This window comes from Phocoena sinus, chromosome 10 (assembly GCF_008692025.1).
Source record: "Phocoena sinus isolate mPhoSin1 chromosome 10, mPhoSin1.pri, whole genome shotgun sequence".
NCBI lineage: Eukaryota > Metazoa > Chordata > Mammalia > Artiodactyla > Phocoenidae > Phocoena > Phocoena sinus.
In genome coordinates, this window is record NC_045772.1 from 64,319,531 (window position 1) to 64,338,159 (window position 18,629).

An 18,629-nucleotide genomic window follows, 5' to 3' on the forward strand; every position below is an offset into this window, starting at 1 on the left:
GAGAGTAGTCTGCTCTCCACTTCCCCATCTCTCATTCGCTCTTCAGTTGACCATGTTTGTCTCTGACCCTACCCTGCCCTGAAGCTGCCCTCACTGAGGTCTAACATCTTCCTTGCTGATAAATCCCACATTTCCCACCCGTTACTTAACCTGGGTTCCCACCATCCTCTGACACAGCTAGCCACTCCCTCTGGAAAGCTCTCTCTTGCCCTGGCTTCCTGAGGCCTCCTACCTCTCTGCCAGTTAATTCTCAAGATTCACCTCCTCTGCTCCTCTACGAGTCTCCCCAAGGCACTTCTCTTTTCTCACTTAATACACCGTTCTTGAGTGGTTTCATTTTTTTCTCATGTGGGACACCTGAGAAACCCAGCTCAAACTCTTCCTTCTATCCAGTACAAGTCACAGGCCACAGACTCTGATGTGAAAGTTTCCAAACTGGAAATTTTGCTCACTTGAAAATCTAAATATTTGAAACTCCACAGCTTTTGTCTGCTTTTCTTCAGTGACATTTCTCCTCTGAGATAAGAAATGCTATTGAATGAAAAGGAGAGAAGGCAAGGGGTGGAGGGTGAAAAGGGTGGGAAGCTTGAGTAATATTTGCAATGGACATTGTGGTTGATCCCCAATGTCCATTCCATACCAGACAATTAGCCCAAGTCAGTGATGACTGTTACTGCTCCAGGAGCGGACACACCAATGATCCTTGCCAGACGGTCTGAAGGAAAGGACTTATATCTCATCCTCGGGAGGAGGGGTTTCTCTTTCTTCCACTGAATATGAAGACAGAAGCATCACGCAGTAGCTACTGGCACCCACCTTCAGACAATGAGGAGAACCATCCCGAGGATGAAACTTCCCTCCAAGGAGAAAGGCTGAACAGAACCATGGACAGAGCCTGGGTCGGTGATATTATTGAGTTGCTGAATCAACCAACTTCAGAGCCCACCTACCTCTGGCTCCTTGTTTCATGAAGTAGTTTACTTTCTTTTTAAAAAAAAAAATGAGGTTGTATGTTACTTGTAGCAGAAAGCATCCTGATAGATTCAGCATCTCAAAATATTCCATCACACCTGAACTCCAGACCTGTGGACACAAATGCCTGCCAGCCCTTCCCCTTGGCTGTTCCATGGCATCTCACACTCAGTAAGTCTAAAACTGATGTTGTCGTCTTGGGCCCCCTTGTCTCCCTATACCAATCTTCCCTGTTTCTGTGAAAAGTCCCACCATCTGCCTGGGTGTTCAACTCAAAACCTTGGGTAATCTTTGCTATTTCCCTTTCCCTCACACTGACAATCCCCACTTAGGAACTGCAGATTCTACCCCCCGAATAGTTCTCAAATCCATCCACTTCTTTGCCCACCACCATCTCTTGCATGTTTCACTGCACAGTCTCTGAACTAGTCCTCCTTCTCCTTCCAACTGTGTCTGAACACCACAGCCAGAGTGACCTTTCTAAGATACAAATCTGAATACTTCACCCATTAAACCCTTTTCTTTCCCTTTTCCTTAGAATAAATTCTAACTGCCTTCATATGTCATATAAGGCCCTCGGTGACCTGGCCCTCACTGCATCTTTCCAACCTCAATGCAATTCCTTCCTTTCTAGCCTTCATTCCAGCAACATAGAACTACTTTCACTTTCCAGACATGCTCCCTCTTGTCTTCTGGCTGATGTATCTACCTAGAAAGTCCTCTTCCTCTCCCTGCTTCACCTGAATAACTGCTGTTCATTCTCCAGCGCTCACTGTGATGGTGCCTCCTTTGGGAAGCCATCTCTACCCTAAGGCTGGGTTAGGTGTTCTTCTTCATGTTCCCACAACACCATCTCCTTATCCCAATCACATCACTCGTCACGAGGTTGGAATTGTATGCTTATTTATCTATGTCCCCCACCCAGACTGTGAGCTCCTTGAGAGCAGGGACTCTGGCTTACTCCCTGCACCTAGCACTATAATTGAGTGAAAAAGATCATTCTAAATTCAGAAGTAAATTTTGACTTCAAGGCAAGGGTAGGATGGAATGGAGTTGGAGGACAGCATGGAAATAGACATTTTCAAGCAAGGGGTGGGGTGGTGGCAGCAGAATTTGATCTGCTGGCTAAGTGTGATGAATAGGTTTAGGTGGGTGGCAGGGCCAGGCCAGGGGAAAAGACCACTGAGGCAGACAATGTAACCCAGGCAAGAGGTGACGGTGGCGGGACTTCCCTGGTGGCGCAGTGGTTAACAATCCACCTGCCAATGCAGGGGACACGGGTTCGAGCCCTGGTCCGGGAAGATCCCACATGCCGGGGAGCAACTAAGCCTGTGCACCACAACTACTGAGCCTGCAGTCTAGAGCCCACAAGCCACAACTACTGAGCCCATGGGCCACAACAAGAGAAGCTACCGCAATGAGAAGCCCGTGCATCGCAACGAAGAGTAGCCCCCGCTCGCCGCAACTAGAGAAAGCCTGCACGCGACAACGAAGACCCAACGCAGCCAAAAATAAATAAAATTTTTTTTAAAAAAAGAGATGATGGTGGCCTGGACTAGGGTGGTAGCAGTGGAGATGGGGAGAACCAGACAGCCTTGAAAGTGTTATAAAGTAGAATTAACAGAATTGGGGGTAGGTGAAGAAAAGAAAGGAGTATAAGATGAGGTGAGTTCTAATTGGGGCCACGGAAGTCCTAGTGGTGCCTTCATCTTAGGGCGGGGAATCCAGAAGGAAGAACGTGACTGCAGAAGGTGGAAAGCGAGGTAAGGGGCTCTGCTTCGGACATCTGGGGCTGCAGATGGGGCACAGAAGTTGAGAAGGAATGGACAGAGAGGTAGGAGGAAAACCAGAGGGGTAGACAGGAGTCATAGATGCCGAGATAGTGGGAGTCAGAAGAGAACTGACCTGAGGCAGGGGGAAAATACCGCTGAGCCTCCTTTGCATTGACACTCCCATGACACAGACACAAGTGCACTAGGGAGGGTCCCCCTGCCCCGCCCCCATTTACTATTTTATGATGTTTTAAAAATCAAAGTATAATTCACTTACAATATTATATTAGTTTCAGGTGTATAACATAGTCATTCCATATTTTTATACATTACAAAATGATCACCACTGGAGAGGGTTCCCTTGATAGCAGTTTTATTTGATTTAAAAGTGAAACTCAGACCCTGACCCACCCACTAATCTTGGGGTCGTGGCAGGAGTAGACGCATCCGGATGGGTGGCCTCTTACCAGGACAAGAAATGGGGGAACATATAGATTCTTACCAGGACAAGAAATGGGGGAACATATAGACTCTTACCAAGATAAGAAATGAGAAACATATGGATCATGTCTCTGTGGGCATGGAGAGGCCCAGCTGTGGTGCTGGGTAGGGTTTGGTAACGGCCAGGGAAGGGGTGACCGGAGCCATCTGGTGGACACATGCAGAGGGGGAGGAGACTAATTCGGGAACGTGTTAGGATTGGGGCTTAGAGGTCTAGGGCAGGGTCAGGGAGCTCTGGACCAACAAGTTCAGTAGCTGTGAGTAGAAGACTTGTCCAGCTCACTGCGCTGCTCCTTGTGAGACTCTGTCACCACCTGCTGGGGGCCGAGGCATGTGAGGTGCACAAACCATTCAGCACCACTCTCCTTCCAGCTCCTTTGTGGCACGGTGTCCCCCCTCCCTGGCATAACCAGTTGAGGCTCCAGTCCGACCATCCACCTCCATCTCCCTGTCTCACTCCCACCCCAAGAATCACTAACCCACAAACACCCTAAGATTACCTGCAGCCAGGCTGGGGCTCAGAAATACTATGAGAAATGATGGGGTCCTACGCTCAAGTGACCCATCTTACCTCCCCATCCCGGGTCTCAATGGTCTTGATCAGAACCATCTTCCGGCTGTGGCTCTCCTGGGGAGGCTCCACCTCAGGCACTGGAAAAAGCAAGGTGAGAGGTGGAAGGGAGGAGGCTTGGGATTTCTCTTGTTTTAAGCCCTCACACCGTCTGGGAGGTGAGGGAGGGGCGGGGAGGGGCAGAGCCTGAGGAGCGAAGGCAAGTGTAGACCAGGACTCAGAAGTTCACGGAGAGAACCAATCCCTGAGCAGAGCCAGAGTAAGAGTCCAGTCAGGGCAGAAATGGACAAGGGGACAGACAGTTGGAAGTCAGACGTGAAAGACTCACCAGTCGTCTTTATACTTAAGGATGCAAAGGAATGGACTGGCACGGAGATCCTGGGGGCGAAGCACTCGGTCAGCTACTCCTGTGAGCCGCTGGCCTCCCCCCCACTCCTCCCCCGCAAGCCCTGACCAAACCCTATCCGACCCGCTGCCTCTCACCGGCTCTCCTCGCCCTCAAGTAGCTTCCGGTAGGTGGCGATCTCGATGTCCAGGGCCATCTTGACGTTGAGGAGCTCCTGGTACTCTCGCAGGTGTCGCGCCATCTCCTCCTTTAGCTGCCGCAGCTCCTCCTCGAGCCGTGCGGTGCCCGCCTGGTACCCGCCGGCTTCCAGGGCAAACTGCTCCTCCAGTTCCCGCAGCTGTCTGAGCAGCGCCTCGTTCTGGGGGTTGGGGGTGAATTGGGGGCGTCAATGGGGGGAGCAGCCTTCATCCTCCACCCGCTGGGCGGGGGCGCGCAGCCTGGTACTCACCGTGCCGCGAAGCCCATCCACCTCGCACGTCAGGCTCTGGATCTGGCGTCGCGACTCGTTCATCTCCTGCTTGGCCTGGCGCAGGGCCTCGTGGTTCCGGTTGGCGGCGTCAGACAGGTCCGCGTACTGCGGCCAGGGGGGCAACCCGGCCGTGAGTGGACCAGATGCGCCCTCCCCCCAGCTCTCCACGCTTCCAGGTCCTCCCAAACCCTCCCGTGCCCTGGCACCTTGGACTTGTACCACTCTTCTGCTTCCTGCAGGTTCTTCGCTGCGATGCTCTCGTACTGGGCACGGATGTCCCTCAGCGCCGCCGTCAGCTCGGGCTTCACGGTCGCCTCCACCTCGACCTGCTGCACCTGCTGGCTCTCCACGCTCATCTGCAGGTCTCTCAGCTCCTGCCGCCCAGGGCGAGAGGCCGAGTTCATCGCGCAGATTCCACGCGGGCCGCGCGGTTGGCGCACAGAAAAGAGAAGAAACACTTGAATGAACAGAAGGGGGCGCTAGGGAGTGCGGCGCGCTTGGTACTGCACGGCCCGCGCCACGCCGGTACTAAGCCTCTGGCCAGGTTACGGGGGTGCAGCTCCGCTGCTCGCCACCAGGCGGCGCAGGGGTGTGAGTCAAACCACCTGTAGAGGGGGTTGAGAGCCTGCGTCTACCCTACGAATCTCACTTCTCTTCCTCAGGTCCACTCGCCAGTCTCTTCCAGAGCTTGTACTCCAGCTCCAACGAGACCACCCCCAACCTCCTGACACCCGGGTCCACCCACCTCCTCGTGCAGCTTCTTGAGGAACTCAATCTCATCCATCAGAGACTCAATCTTGCGCTCTAGCTCCAGGCGGGACAGGGTGGCGTCGTCCACGTCCTTCACGGGGTGGCAGTAGGGGTTCGAGAGCAGGGAGGGGTTGCTTAGGTTGACGAAGAGCCTGGCCCTCCCTGTCTGCCTCTGGAGGCTTCTGGTCGCCTCCCTTTGCCCACAGATGCCACCCTGGATACGCAGGCCGGGGGTAGGAATGGGGAGACCGAGCTCACCTTACGGAAAAGCACGAGGCTGTGCTCCGCATCCTCGCGCTTGCGAGTCTCCTCCTCCAGCCTGGTGGGAGGGGTGTGCAGAAGCTGAGCTCCGGGGTCACTGCCCAGCCGTAAGACCGCGACCCCCAGGATCTGGGTCAGAGGCTGCTACTGCCCAGGACTCTGAGGAGGGGCCTTCAGGCTGCCTGATGGACTTGCCCCGTATTTCCCTTTAACCTGCTGGGAGCTGAGATGTGGCCCCTTTATACACAGGGGAGACATAGTCACCCCCCCTTCCTCCCCTCCGCAGAGACTCAGCAAAGTGGTAGACGGGGGTTGGGGGTGTTGCCCGCCGGCGAGGATGCTGCCTGCACACGCCCAGGTGGATAAGGCGGGCCACTCCCTCTGACGGCCGCCTCGACGGCCGCCGCCCAGCCCCGGCCCTGTCCCCTGACCTCTGCTTGAGCGCCGCCAGGTCCTCCGCCAGCCCGTCGCGCTCCACCTGCACCCGGTCTCGCTCGCGGCCCAGCAGCTCTAGCTCCCTCCGCAGCTCGCGCAGCTCCTGCTGGCACAGCTGGTCGGCGCGCGCCGGCTCCTGGCCCCGGGCCTGGCTCAGCTCCCCGCGCAAGGCCGCGTTCTGCTGCTCCAGGAAGCGCACCTTCTCGATAAAGTTGGCGAAGCGGTCGTTGAGCTCCTGCAGCTCCTGCTTCTCGTTGCTGCGCGTGGCCAGAAACTCCTGGTTGAGGGCCTCAGCCATGGAGAAGTCGAGGCGCTCCGAGGGCAGGCGCAGGAGGGCGCCCGCGGCCGCCCGGGGACTGCGGAAGCTGCCTAGGCGCACGGAGGAGCCGGGGGACGCCGAGCCCAGCAGGCGGCTGCTCGAGAAGCGGGAGCTGGAGGAGTAGGAGAGGGCCCCCGGGGACAGCGAGGGCGGTGGCCCGAAGGTGCGGCGGTAGTAGGTGGAACTGACGCCGGACCGGAGGCCCGACGGGTGGCTCATGGCGGCCGAGGATGGGGAGTCACCGCTGACAGAGCTTGTCCGGGCGCTGGGAAGGAGCCGCAAACCGCTGCGAGGCGGCTTTATAGCCCTGCGGGCTCAGGGGGGGCATGGGCTGCTCCTCCCACTGGCCTGACGGTGGGGCTATGTGGGGAGGGGTACGCCCCACCCCTGCGGAGCTGCAGGAGCGCCGCACCCTCCCTCCCTGGTTGCCGGCGCCCTGCCTACATGATTCCCCCAGTTGCTGGTGGGGAAGGAGACAGGGATGGCTACCACAGGCCACAGGGAGGCGGGAGGGGGTTTCGGGTGTTGGGGGGGTCAGTGCCTTCGAGCAAATATCCGGAGCTGGAGCCTAGGGTGGGAGGGCCTCACTGGAACTGGGGTCCCTGCCTGAAAGAGCTGGTAAAAACTGGGGGCTAGGTGGACTGTATGTTAAAGGGCAGGCTTCTGGTACATGGGCAGGGAGGACGCAGCCCAGGTGCAGGGAGAATTGGCCTGGCTTAGGCCCCAGAGGCTGTGCCTCCACATGGCCCCTGAAGGCTAGGCTCTGCTTTCAAATGCTGTCAGCTGCCCCCTCTGTCACCACACCCAGGGAGATCTGGGGGACGGGAGTGCAGAAGCAGCTGAGGTGGGTGAGGAAGGGCTGCTCTCCCTGAAATCCCCAGGGCTCTGTGAAGGGTTGCTGCCTGGCGCCAGCTCTGCTGCTAATGGACTTGCTTCTTCCCCTCCCCCTCCCCTGGACACTTGGCCAGGAGGTTGCCTGCTGATGTCTCAGCCTTAAAGACACAGATCCCAAATCTACCCCAGGCCCCAACAAGGCGGGCGCATCAGAGGGGGCTCAGGGTGACTAGGCCCAGCTCTGGGTCCCACTTGGGAGGCTCTGTGCCATGCCGGAGGCTGAACTGGGTGAGCTAGCGTGTGCTGTCTGGCTTTACTGGATACTCCCTTCCCCCAACCCACTGCTGCTCAGTCAGGGCCTTACAGGAACCGGGGGCGATTCCTGAAGTAGGAAGGGGAGGGGGCTGAGGGGTAGCAGCTGCTGCCAAGGCTGAGAGATGGACACACTGGCAGGAACCTGTTTCCAGTGCTGAGGAGCTGCAGGTACCCAGCGAGAGGAGGGCTGGATTGGAAGAGAAGGGGAAAGAGAAAGTGCCCATCCCCATAGGCTCAGGGACTGAAAGAGGAGAAAAAGGCCCAGCACAGAGCCACAGACGCATATGTGTAATAGCACCGTGCACCTGTGAGCGCACACATTGGCCACACCCAACCACAGGGCCCTTCTTACCCTCCCCCACCCCAGAGTTAGCAGGGAGGCTGATGTCTGGCCTTTGCATGTCAAACGGCTTCCAGAACGCAGGCACAGGCTGCCCAGGAGTGGAAAGAGGCAGCTTGGATGGTCTGCAGGAGTCGAGGTGCTGAGGCCTGTTGGGCTTGCCAGGAGCTAAGGGGCTGCTGCTGCTGGGGACTCCGGGGCTCTCCGGTAAGGACAGGTCCGCGTAGGATTGGCCCTGAGGACAAGAGCTGGGCGTCTGGGGAAACAGGTCTGGGGCTCCGGGCTGCACCTCTGGCTGAGGGGATGAGGAGGGCGGCTCCCTGGCTGGCCATCCCCTCAGCACTGCAGGGCAGAGGAGCCTCCCCGCCTTTGTGTGTCCTCTGAGATGGGCCAACGCCCTCAGGCTCACATCCCTACCGCCTTTGCCTTCCTCTCCTCTCCAGGCCCCTCCTTCCTTCTGGGCTATTAGTCTCTCCCTGAACAGCTGCCAGGTCCTTCTCCTTGATGAATCTGGTTTGGTTGCCAGGGGAATGGGAAGAGGGAGGATGGGAGAGAGGGGTGGGATGGATAAACCAGGGCGGGTTGCCACTAACTCTTGGAAGTGGGGAGGGGTAGGGTCCTGCCTGGGTTAGGGGGAGGGGGCTTGATAGGTGTGAGGAGGGGAGTGGGGAAGCTAAGTGCTTTCTGCTGCAGCCCTGGGCTCTGAGCCCCAGCTGCCATTGAAGCCCCATCCACTCCAGCCTAGGCCCTGCCCTGCCCTGCCTGCTGTCCTCCGGGTACAAACTGGGAGTCTGAGCTGGTACTTCACGCAAAGGGACAGGTGAGGCCTGGGGAGGATGAGCTCAGGCTTTATTTTTACAGGGAACTGCTGGCAGACCTGGGCCTTTCAGAGTAGAGGCCTCTAGGGCTGGCCCTGGGGAATTACCAGTGGGGTTCCCATCCTCTCCCCTGCTTAAGCGCCCAGCTCACCACCCAGAAGCCTCAGAGTAGAGGGAACCAGGACCACCTCGGCAGGGCTCTGGGAGTTGTAAGGCCAGGGTCTGGCCTGGGTTTGGGAACCAGGCCTGCTGGCAATGCAGAGAAGACTCCTCCCCCCTCCTCAGAAAGAGCTGGGCCTGGGAGGTCATGTGGCCGGAAGAAAAGTAGGGAAGGGTCCCGGTTAAGAGCCAGGGCTCTGGCATCCAGCTACCAAGCTTCCCATCTGATTCCAACACTCTGTTGTACAAATGTAGTCTCATTACTATGTCCTCTCATGGGCTCCAGCAAAAGGGGGAAAATTGTAGTTTCCACCTCATAGTGTTGTTGAGAGGGTTAAATAAATACATGTAAAATACTTAGGACACACGTAATAAAAGCTGAAAACTTGTTAATTTATTACTACTACTATTACTACTATTACAAATCGTCAGCCCCCAAGTACAGTGAAGAAGGATCTGGACTTCCTTTGGATGGTCCCCACTAAGAGCAGTGCTGGACCGGGGTGGCAGGAACCCAGTACTTCCTGGCTGATGGAAGGAGGGAAGGGTGGCCTCAGTGCACTGGGCAAATAGTATACTGATCAAAACACGGACTCTGGACAGACTGCATGGGTTTGATCATGGCTCCTCAACTTAATTAGCTGTATGCTTTGAGTCTGGTTGAGTGATTTAACCTCTATTCTCTCCATTTTCTTTGCCCATCAGTGGGGATGATAATAATAGTACCTAGCCCATAGTGCTGGAGGAGGAATTGAGTTCCAGTATGTGAAGCACTTAGTGCTTGGCACATAACACACGCCATATAAGTATTAGCCAGTGTTATTATTACCCCTCCTCCTTCTGCTGTCCTTGGCTGCCCTGGCGAAAGCTCAAAGAGAAATAACCATTGTATCCAGAGGTTTGCAAGGCAGGTAAGCAATGAAGTTTAGGTTACTGGCAAGAGAGCTGCTAAATGACAGGCCATGGACTCAAAGCTGGATGAGGAGGGGTGTGTAGACAAGAGAGGGTGGGGTATTGGGAGAGTAAAGAGGTCCATAGCTGGACTTCCAGGCAAGGCCAAAGACCAGTCACAGTACAAGGAACTGAAAGAGGCACTGAGAGGGTAGGAAGTTGTTTTCGGAGAGCAGGGTGCATGAATTCGTGATTGGAGCTGGGGTATTTATGGATAAGATTCCCAGGGTGGGGCTTCCCTGGTGGCGCAGTGGTTAAGAATCCGCCTGCCAATGCAGGGGACGCGGGTTCGAGCCCTGGTCCAGGAAGGTCCCACATGCCGTGGAGCAACTAAGCCCGTGCTCCACAACTACTGAGCCTGCGCTCTAGAACCCGTGCTCCGCAACAAGAGAAGCCACCGAAATGAGAAGCCTGAGCACGGCAACGAAGAGGAGCCCCCGCTCGCCGCCACTAGAGAAAGCCCACGCGCAGCAAAGAAAATCCAACACAGCCAAAAATAATAAATTAAAAAAAAAAAAAGATTCCCAGGGTGTTTCTAAGGAGTGAGCGGCTAAGGTGGAATGCTGGGAAAGGTCATGGGAGAAGAGATCAGGCCATCAGACTGGGCACTTACGAGCTGTGTGACCCTGGGCAAGTTACATATCCTCTCTGAGCTTCAGTTTCTTCATCTGTAAAATAGGAATGATGGTACCTTCCTTCCAGAGGTGTCATGAGATCTAAATGAGGTATTATGCATAAAGCGATTAGCATGTTGTGAGGCTCACAGTAGGTGCTCAACACTGTTGATTGCCTTCTTCCCCTCCCATGTGACAGAGAGGAAACAGACACACAGAATCAATGACATAACCCTAATTACTTGTACCTAAGGGTTAGCTGGCATCTCCCTGCCCCTTGAGGTCTAGGATTGGCTCAACCTCCACTCTACATCCTGGGGAAATTCCAATGTCCTCCCCAAGATCTCTTTGCCTTCCTGTTGGTTCCTCTTTGCATCCCTAGCTCCAGGTCCCTGCTGCCCCTGAACTGGCTGACTTTACAGCTAACTCTCCACAGTGTCTCAGATGTGGAACTTGGCACCGTCCCTCAGGTCCTGTGATCCCCTTTCCCATCACTTGGGTAGGAACTGAGGCTCAGAGGGACAAAGTTGCCTGTCTGAGGTTGCACAGTGAGCAAATTATGGCTTCCTCTGCAGGAAGACACGTCCTGGTTGGTCAGGGCTTGCTGGTGTTTTGTGTTCTGGGCCTGCAGGAGCCCAGATGAGCCCCAGCCAGAAGGAGTCCAGCTCCATTCGAGGTGGGCTCTCCCAGGCTGGTCTGGTTGCAGGGTCCCTATTGACAGACTGGCTCCACCGGCGTGGAATCCTTTCCCCATTATCTCCATTTGGGGGCTCCACTCCTCCCTGTTAGGGAGCACCCTGGGTATGCTAAGCATTTTACACGTGTTATCATTTTTAATCCTCACAATAACCCTATGACATAGGTACTACTACTATTCCCATTTTACAGTTGGAGAAACTGAGGCACGGAGAGGTTAGGCAACTTGCCCAACGTCACACAGCTAGTAAGCTAGTAATCTGTTTATATGTCTGACTCTCCTGCTCCCTGACAATATGATATTTGAGGGCAGCCATCAGATCTTATTCACTTTTGTGTATGTGGTGTCTAGCACAGGACCTAAGTCAAACAGCTGTTGGTTAAACTGAAGGGAACCCAGAGGCACCTGAAAAAAATTTTTCCCGTGGTTGTCGAGTCAGGAAAATAGAGAGGTGTGTTGCTGCCACCTTCTGGCCAGATGCTAGAATGACATGTCTGCTGTCGGAGTCCATCCACGTTTATTGAGTTTTAACACTCAAGGCTCAGGAACATTGGAACTTGGGGGAATGCTCCAAAACTATTTATTATGACCTCCTTTTTAAAGATGAGGGGACTTCCCTGGTGGTCCAGTGGTTAAGACTCCACGCTCCTGATGCAGGGGGCCCAGGTTCGACCCCTGGTCAGGGAAATAGATCCCGCATGCCGCAACTAAGAGTCCGCATGCTACAACTAAAGATCCTGGATGCTGGAACGAAGACCTGACACAGCCAAATAAATAAATAGTTTTAAAAAAAGAAGCACTTCCCTATTCTTTAAAATAAATAAATTAATTAAATAAAGAGGAGAATTATCCAAGAGTGTGTAAAATAGAATAGCAGCACTGGTATTAGGACCTCTGGGCCCTGATCTCATTCTTCCCCTGGGCTCTAGGAACCTCCTCTGCACCCCCAGAAGCCCAAAGCCAGGGAAGGAGGCAAAGTCTGTCCTCAACTCCCCCCTTATCCTCTACTCTGTCCACAATCTCTTGTCCTGCTCTCACTGTAAAATTGCATCTCCATCCATCTGCCTGCCTGACCCTTCCAACCAGCTACCGGTCAACTGGAGAGCAGGAGAGCAGCTTATGGCCACGGGATGCTAAGTGAACCTTCCTCCTCATGGTGTGGCCTAGAGACCTGACTCAGAATCACCTGGGGGCCCATTAAAAAGCAGATTTCAGTGCTCCACCTAGATCTTCTGAATCCCTAGAATTCTGCATTTTAACAAACTTCCTAGGTGATTTTTAATGCACATGAAAATTTGAGCAGGGACTTCCCTGGCGGTGGTTAAGACCTTGCCTTCTGATGCGGGGGGGTACTCGTTTGATCCCTGGTCGGGGAGCTAAGATCCCACATGTCTCGCTGCCAAAAAACCAAAACATAAAACAGAAGCAATATTGTAACAAATTCAATAAAGTCTTTAAAAATGGTCCACATCAAAAAAAACTTAAAAAAAAATCCGAGCATACCTGGATTAAGATTTTTTCTTTAAATTGTCCATTTCCCCCTCCCCCCTGCCATTTTATTTTGATTTTCAAACCCAGAGAAAAGTCAAGAGAATATTGGGACTTCCCTGGTGGCACAGTGGCTAAGAATCCGCCTGCCAATGTAAGGGACACGGGTTCGAGCCCTGGTCTGGGAAGATCCCACATGCCACGGAACAACTAAGCCCATGTGCCACAACTCCTGAGCCTCAGTGACGCAACTACTGAAACCGGTGCGCCTACAGCCCGTGCTCCACAACAAGAGAAGCCACTGCAATGAGAAGCCCACGCACCGCAACGAAGAGGGGCCGCCGCTCGTCGCAACTAGAGAAAGCCCGCGCACAGCAACGAAGACCCAACGCAGCCAAAAATAAATAATAAATAAATTTACTTAAAAAAAAAGAGAATATTGCTATCAACACCGATATATCTTTTCCCAGGGTATAATAATTACCAGTTGTTAATATTTTGCCACAGTTCCTTTGAAAGTAATTTCCAGACATTATGTCTCACCCCTAAGTACTTCAGCATGCATCTCCCAAGAATAAGGACATTTTCCTATACAACCACAGTACTATTAACCCCCCAAGAAACTTAACATTGATACAACAGTATTATCTAATATATAGTTTATATTCATTTTCCCTACCCCTACAATGATCCCAATAATGTCCTTCATAGCTGTTTCCCCCTGATCCAGCACTCAAAGATAAAGAATTGTATTTGGTTGTCACCTGGGCAGGGATAAGTCTGGGATGAGCTTGGCATGTTTGCGGGACTGTAGAAAGGTGAGGCTGGAGTGAGATGGGTGGGAGGAGAGAAGGGAAGGTGACATGAGAGGAGTGGGGAGGAGTCAGACCACAGGCTTTCTAAATCAGAGGAAAGGGTTTATAGCTTATTTTTTTAATTTATTTTTAAAATAAATTTATTTCTTTATTTTTAATATTTATTTATTTATTTATTTGTCTAGGCTGTACTGGGTCTTAGCAGTGGTAGTCGGGATCTTCGTTGTGGCATGTGGACTCTTAGTTGCGGCACGCGTGCAGGATCTAGTTGCCCGACCAGGGATCGAACCCAGACCCCCTGCACTGGGAGCATGGACCACCAAGGAAGTCCCTATAGCTGATTATAAATGCAATGAAAAGCCACTGAAGGGTTTTATTTTTATTTATTTTTAATAAATTTATTTTATTTATTTTTGGCTGTGTTGAGTTCATTTCTGTGCATGGACTTTCTCTAGTTGCGGTGAGTGGGGACTACTGTTCGTTGCAATGCACAGGCTTCTCATTGCGGTGGCTTCTCTTGTTGCAGAGCACGGGCTGTAGGCATGCAGGCCTCAGTAGTTGTGGCTCACGGGCTCTAGAGCGCAGGCTCAGTAGTTGTGGCGCATGGGCTTGGTTGCTCTGCGGCATGTGGGATCTTCCCGGACCGGGGCTTGAACCTGTGTCCCCTGCATTGGCAGGCGGATTCTTAACCACTGTGCCACTAAGGAAGCCCCCACTGGAGGGTTTTAAGCAGAGGAATGACTTGATCAGGTTTATGACTTTAAAAGGTCAATGTGAAGACAATTTCAGATTTGGGACATTCTGTCAGATGATTCCTAGGCTCTAAGAAGTCAAAGCCATTTTTTAAAAAAGTGAGTGTATTAGTTTTCTAGGGATGTCATAAGAAATTACCACAAATGTGGTGGCTTAAAACAACAGAAATTTATTCTTTCACAGTTCTGCAGACTGGAAGTCCAAAATCCAGATATTGGTAAGGCATATTCCCAAAGCCTCTAGGGGAGAATCCTTCCTTGCCTCTTCCAGCTTCTGGTGGCTCCCAGAGATCCTTGGCTGCAGCTGTATTGTTCTAATCTCTGTCTCTGCCTTCACATGGCCTTCTCCTCTTCTGTGTCTATGTCTTCTCTTTCCTTTCTATAAAGACACTTGTCACTGGATTTGGGGACCCAGGTAACCCAGGACGATCTCAAGGTCCTTAACTACATCTTGCAAAGACCCTTTTTCCAAATAAGGTTATATTCACTGGTTCTGGGATATGGACATATCTTTTGGTGGCGGGGGTGGGGGGGCCTCCATTCAACCCACTACAGTGGGAGATTGTTCTAGACAAGAGACTAAGAGATATAACATCTAAATTCAATGTTCCAACTTAACTTGGATCCTAGATTTGAAGAAGAAAAAGGCTCCTGGAGAGATCTGTGTCTGATATGCTATGGAATGATTATGACCGCTCTCAGGTGTGAAGACGGGAATATGGTTGTATGAGAGAAGATTCTTGTTCTTAGGAGGTGCCTGCAGGAGCACTCAGGGGTGAAGTGTCATAACGTCCACAACCTTCCTTCTAGTGGATTAGTTCCACTGTCCTAGATATCGTTATGGTGCAAGGCAGTGGTTCTGGCTACTGGGTCAGCGTGACAGAGAAGGAGAAGCGTTAGTCACACCGCTTCTTGGAACAGAACCCGGGCGTCTCATCCTGGTCTCCACTTGGTTCTGCAGGTCTCTTATAAGAGACTGCGCCTGATACGAATTTCTCGAGCGCATGCTTGTGCCTGAGATGAGACAGGACGGGGCTCCTGCCCCTCAGGCCAGCCACCAGGAGACTCCTTTTTGCAGTCGTAACGCTCTGCCATCTACGTTCCCCCCACCTCCTGCAGGGAGAGGCCAGGTGGCAGCTGAACGGACAAGTTCAAAGCGTCTGATGCCCTACAAACCGCCCTGTCTGCCCTCTGCCTGCAGGTCGCACAGGTACTCATCTGACAGCTGGGTCTGGCTGGGCCTGAGCTTTCAGAGCGAGCCTGCTGGATCTCACAGCCATTGAGGGCCAATTGTCAGCCATCTGTTAGACGTTGTCTCACTCTCCAGGTGAATTCTCTCCGCCACACACTGTTGTGCTGGCACCTGGCCAGAGGGAAAGGAGGTGATGGAGGAAATGAGGATGGGGAAGGAGGAGATGAGTGAGAGAGGGAAGGGAGAAATGGAAGTGGAGGGAGAAGTTGAGGGTGGGGAGAGAGGGGAGCAGTGGGGGAGAGTAAAAGAAACTAAATGGGCCAGAGAAGGAGAAAAAGCCTCTCAGGCTTTTTCCTCTCAAGGATCCAAGGGCCCCCCACACAAGAGAATAACTGGTCAAATGACCCCTGCTCAGACCCTGGAGCCCCCAGAACCTGGCCTGGTTCCTGTCCCAAGAGTCCCCCAGTACCACCCCCTTGTCTACAAGGGCAGCTCAAAGCTCCTTAGGCTCTGCAAGATTTGGGACTGCCCTGGGGTTGAGCTCCTTCTGGCTGGGCTTCCTAGGAGGAGCTGGTTCTTCCAGAGTGGGCCTCCTTGGTCTTCTGTATCAGAAGGTATCTATATCTTCTGATCCACAGATCAGGCTATGGCTCCATTCACCGTTGCATGTCAAAGGGAAGAAGTTTTTCAGGCCTGCAGATGTCTTCTGGGTGCTTTTAATCTGTGGCTTAAGTCCATCCAAGGCTCCTGGAAAGACTGAAAGGAAGCAGCAGATCAGTTTGGTTGACCAGGCACTGCAGGCAGAGGAAGGTCAAAAACCAAAGAAAGGAAGGGAGGCATGGAATCTTTACTCTCCCAGGCCAGTGTCTGCACTGGAAAGGGGATTATACAATTTTAAAAGGGTCTTAATATCTTTATTACTATTTCACTAAACTCTTCTATGAACTATCACATGAGGCTTTTATATTAGTTAGAATACTTTTGGCAGGAAGCAATAGAAGACCCAACTCAAAATGACCCAACAATAAAAGGATTATAATCGCACATAATGAAAAATCCAGAGGGAGAGAAGTTTCAGGACTAGTTATTGAGGGGCTCAACATCCTATCCAGGACCCAGGTTCTTTGTATCTTTCTGTTCTGTTAGGCTGGGAATGTTAGCTTTTGTCGTCATATCTGTGCAGTTGTGGTCACAAGATAATTGTGGCAACTTCAAGTATTATGTGCTCACAAAATAATGTCAAAGGTTCAAAAGAGAAAATCCTTTCCCTGTGTTCCTTTTTTTTTTTTAATATAAGCAGGCTATTTTATTATTTTTTTTAATTCTAAAATATTTATTTATGTATTTATTTAGGCTGCACTTGGTCTTAGTTGCTGCACACGGGATCTTTTAGTTGCGGCATGCATGCAGGATCTAGTTCCCTGACCAGGGATCAAAGCCAGGCCCCCTGCATTGGGAGCGAGAAGTCTTACCCACTGGACTACCAGGGAAGTGCCCCCTGTGTTCCTTTTGTTTTAAATAAATAAATTTATCTATTTATTTTTGGCTGCGTTGGGTCCTCACTGCTGCACGCGGGCTTTCTCTAGCTGCCCCGAGCCCGGGCTACTCTTCATTGCGGTGCGCGGGCTTCTCATTGCGGTGGCTTCTCTTGTATCGGAGCACGGGCTCTAGGCACACGGGCTTCAGTAGTTGTGGCACGTGGACTCAGTAGTTGTGGCTCATGGGCTCTAGAGCTCAGGCTCAGTAGTTGTGGCACACAAGCTCAGTTGCTCTGCGGCATGTGGCATCTTCCCGGACCAGGGCTCTAACCAGTGACCCCTACATTGGCAGGTGGATTCTTTTTTTTTTTTTTTTTTTTTTTTTTTTGCGGTACGCGGGCCTCTCACTGTTGCGGTCTCTCCCGTTGCGGAGCACGGGCTCCGGACTCGCAGGCTCAGCGGCCATGGCTCACGGGCCTAGCCGCTCCGCGGCATGTGGGATCTTCCCAGACCGGGGCACGAACCCGTGTCCCCTGCATCGGCAGGCGGTCTCTCAACTACTGCGCCACCAGGGAAGCCCGGCAGGTGGATTCTTAACCACTGTGCCATCAGGGAAGCCCCGCTGTGTTCCTTTTTAAGAGCAAGGAAATTCTTCCAAGAATATCTTCCCATCAACCCCCATCCAGAAGACTTTACCTCCCCTCTCATTTGCATAATTGCATCACCTGCTGCTTCCTTAACCAGTCCCAGGCAAGAGAACTGGAATTACCTTGATGAGCTTAGACTAAGATTTGCCCTGGTGGTGGAGAGGCCCAGAGGGTGTGTTGGCAAACAAAACCACCAGCCGGGAATGGCTTTGGGGGTAGATATGCGATAGTGGCTGCCACGGTTGCCCACCTCTTCTGACATGTGGCATATACTGCCTTGAATTAGGACTGTGCCTATGCGATCTGTCTCTAAAAACTGATGGGGACAAAAAAGCTAAATATATTCCCTATTGAACCCAGCACAGTGACTTGCACCAAACAGGTTCTTCAAAAATAATGAATGAATTAAACTTAAAAACTGCAATAACTGTTATAATGGTATAATTGGCCATGATTACCTTTGTCAAAGACACTTCAGTATTAGTTTACTGTTGGGCTAGACATCTCCAGTGAGCGAAATGAAATATTTAATAAGAACAGAGTGGAGCGGGGGAAGGGGATGAAGTGTGACAGCAATGAGATTGTACTTATACCCACCTCCCCAATGAATTAAACTAATTTGTGAATGTAGACAAAATTCTCATGTAATTAGGAATGCTTTATATTCTGTTCTCTTTTTTATAAGAGAGAGAAAAAGAAGTCTTCTGGCGGGGAGACCAGTGTTCAAAAGCATTTCCTGTGTTATGACTAAAGAAGACATGTCTCTAGTTCTGTAAGACTCTGCTCCTGAATAGTTTTCTCCTGCTGCAGAATCAGAGGGACCCTCAGAGGAGGAAAGAACAGTTTTTCCAGAACCTGATCAGGGCTGACAAACTCAGAGACACCAGTCTCTTGCAATGAATGGGGCAGTGACAGGCTAATAAGATGTCAGCAAAGGGGACTTTCTTTCTTCACGGGGCTGAAGATGGGAACCTTCCCCATCCTAACACACTGGGTGTATTTTCCCTTCACCTTCTGCTGTCCTGTGACTATTGCTACTCAAAATGATGGGCCATGGCAGTGGGCTGCAGGAGCCATCTGCCTGGGTCATCTCTGCCAGCTTCACCTTGTGGCCTTGGTGGACAGAAGCTGAC

At 52.2% G+C, this 18,629-nt stretch overlaps 1 protein-coding gene across 2 annotated transcripts; it reads right to left on the reverse strand.

Annotated features, from left to right (window-relative positions):
* Nucleotides 1–3,095: 3,095 nt before the first annotated feature.
* Nucleotides 3,096–6,663, reverse strand: PRPH (peripherin). Of its 2 annotated transcripts, none has more exons than XM_032645694.1 (9): nucleotides 6,074–6,656; nucleotides 5,640–5,700; nucleotides 5,377–5,472; nucleotides 4,838–5,005; nucleotides 4,611–4,736; nucleotides 4,300–4,520; nucleotides 4,145–4,194; nucleotides 3,817–3,896; nucleotides 3,096–3,562 (listed from the first exon to the last, which is right to left on the reverse strand). In XM_032645694.1, exons 1-9 carry the CDS (start codon nucleotides 6,613–6,615, stop codon nucleotides 3,494–3,496), a joined length of 1,413 nt encoding a protein of 470 aa, XP_032501585.1. In that variant the 5' UTR covers nucleotides 6,616–6,656; the 3' UTR covers nucleotides 3,096–3,493. The 2 variants fall into 2 exon arrangements, with proteins under 2 accessions (XP_032501585.1, XP_032501586.1); XM_032645695.1 differs by having other exon boundaries at nucleotides 3,103–3,559; nucleotides 6,074–6,663.
* Between the last annotated feature and the right edge of the window lie 11,966 nt (nucleotides 6,664–18,629).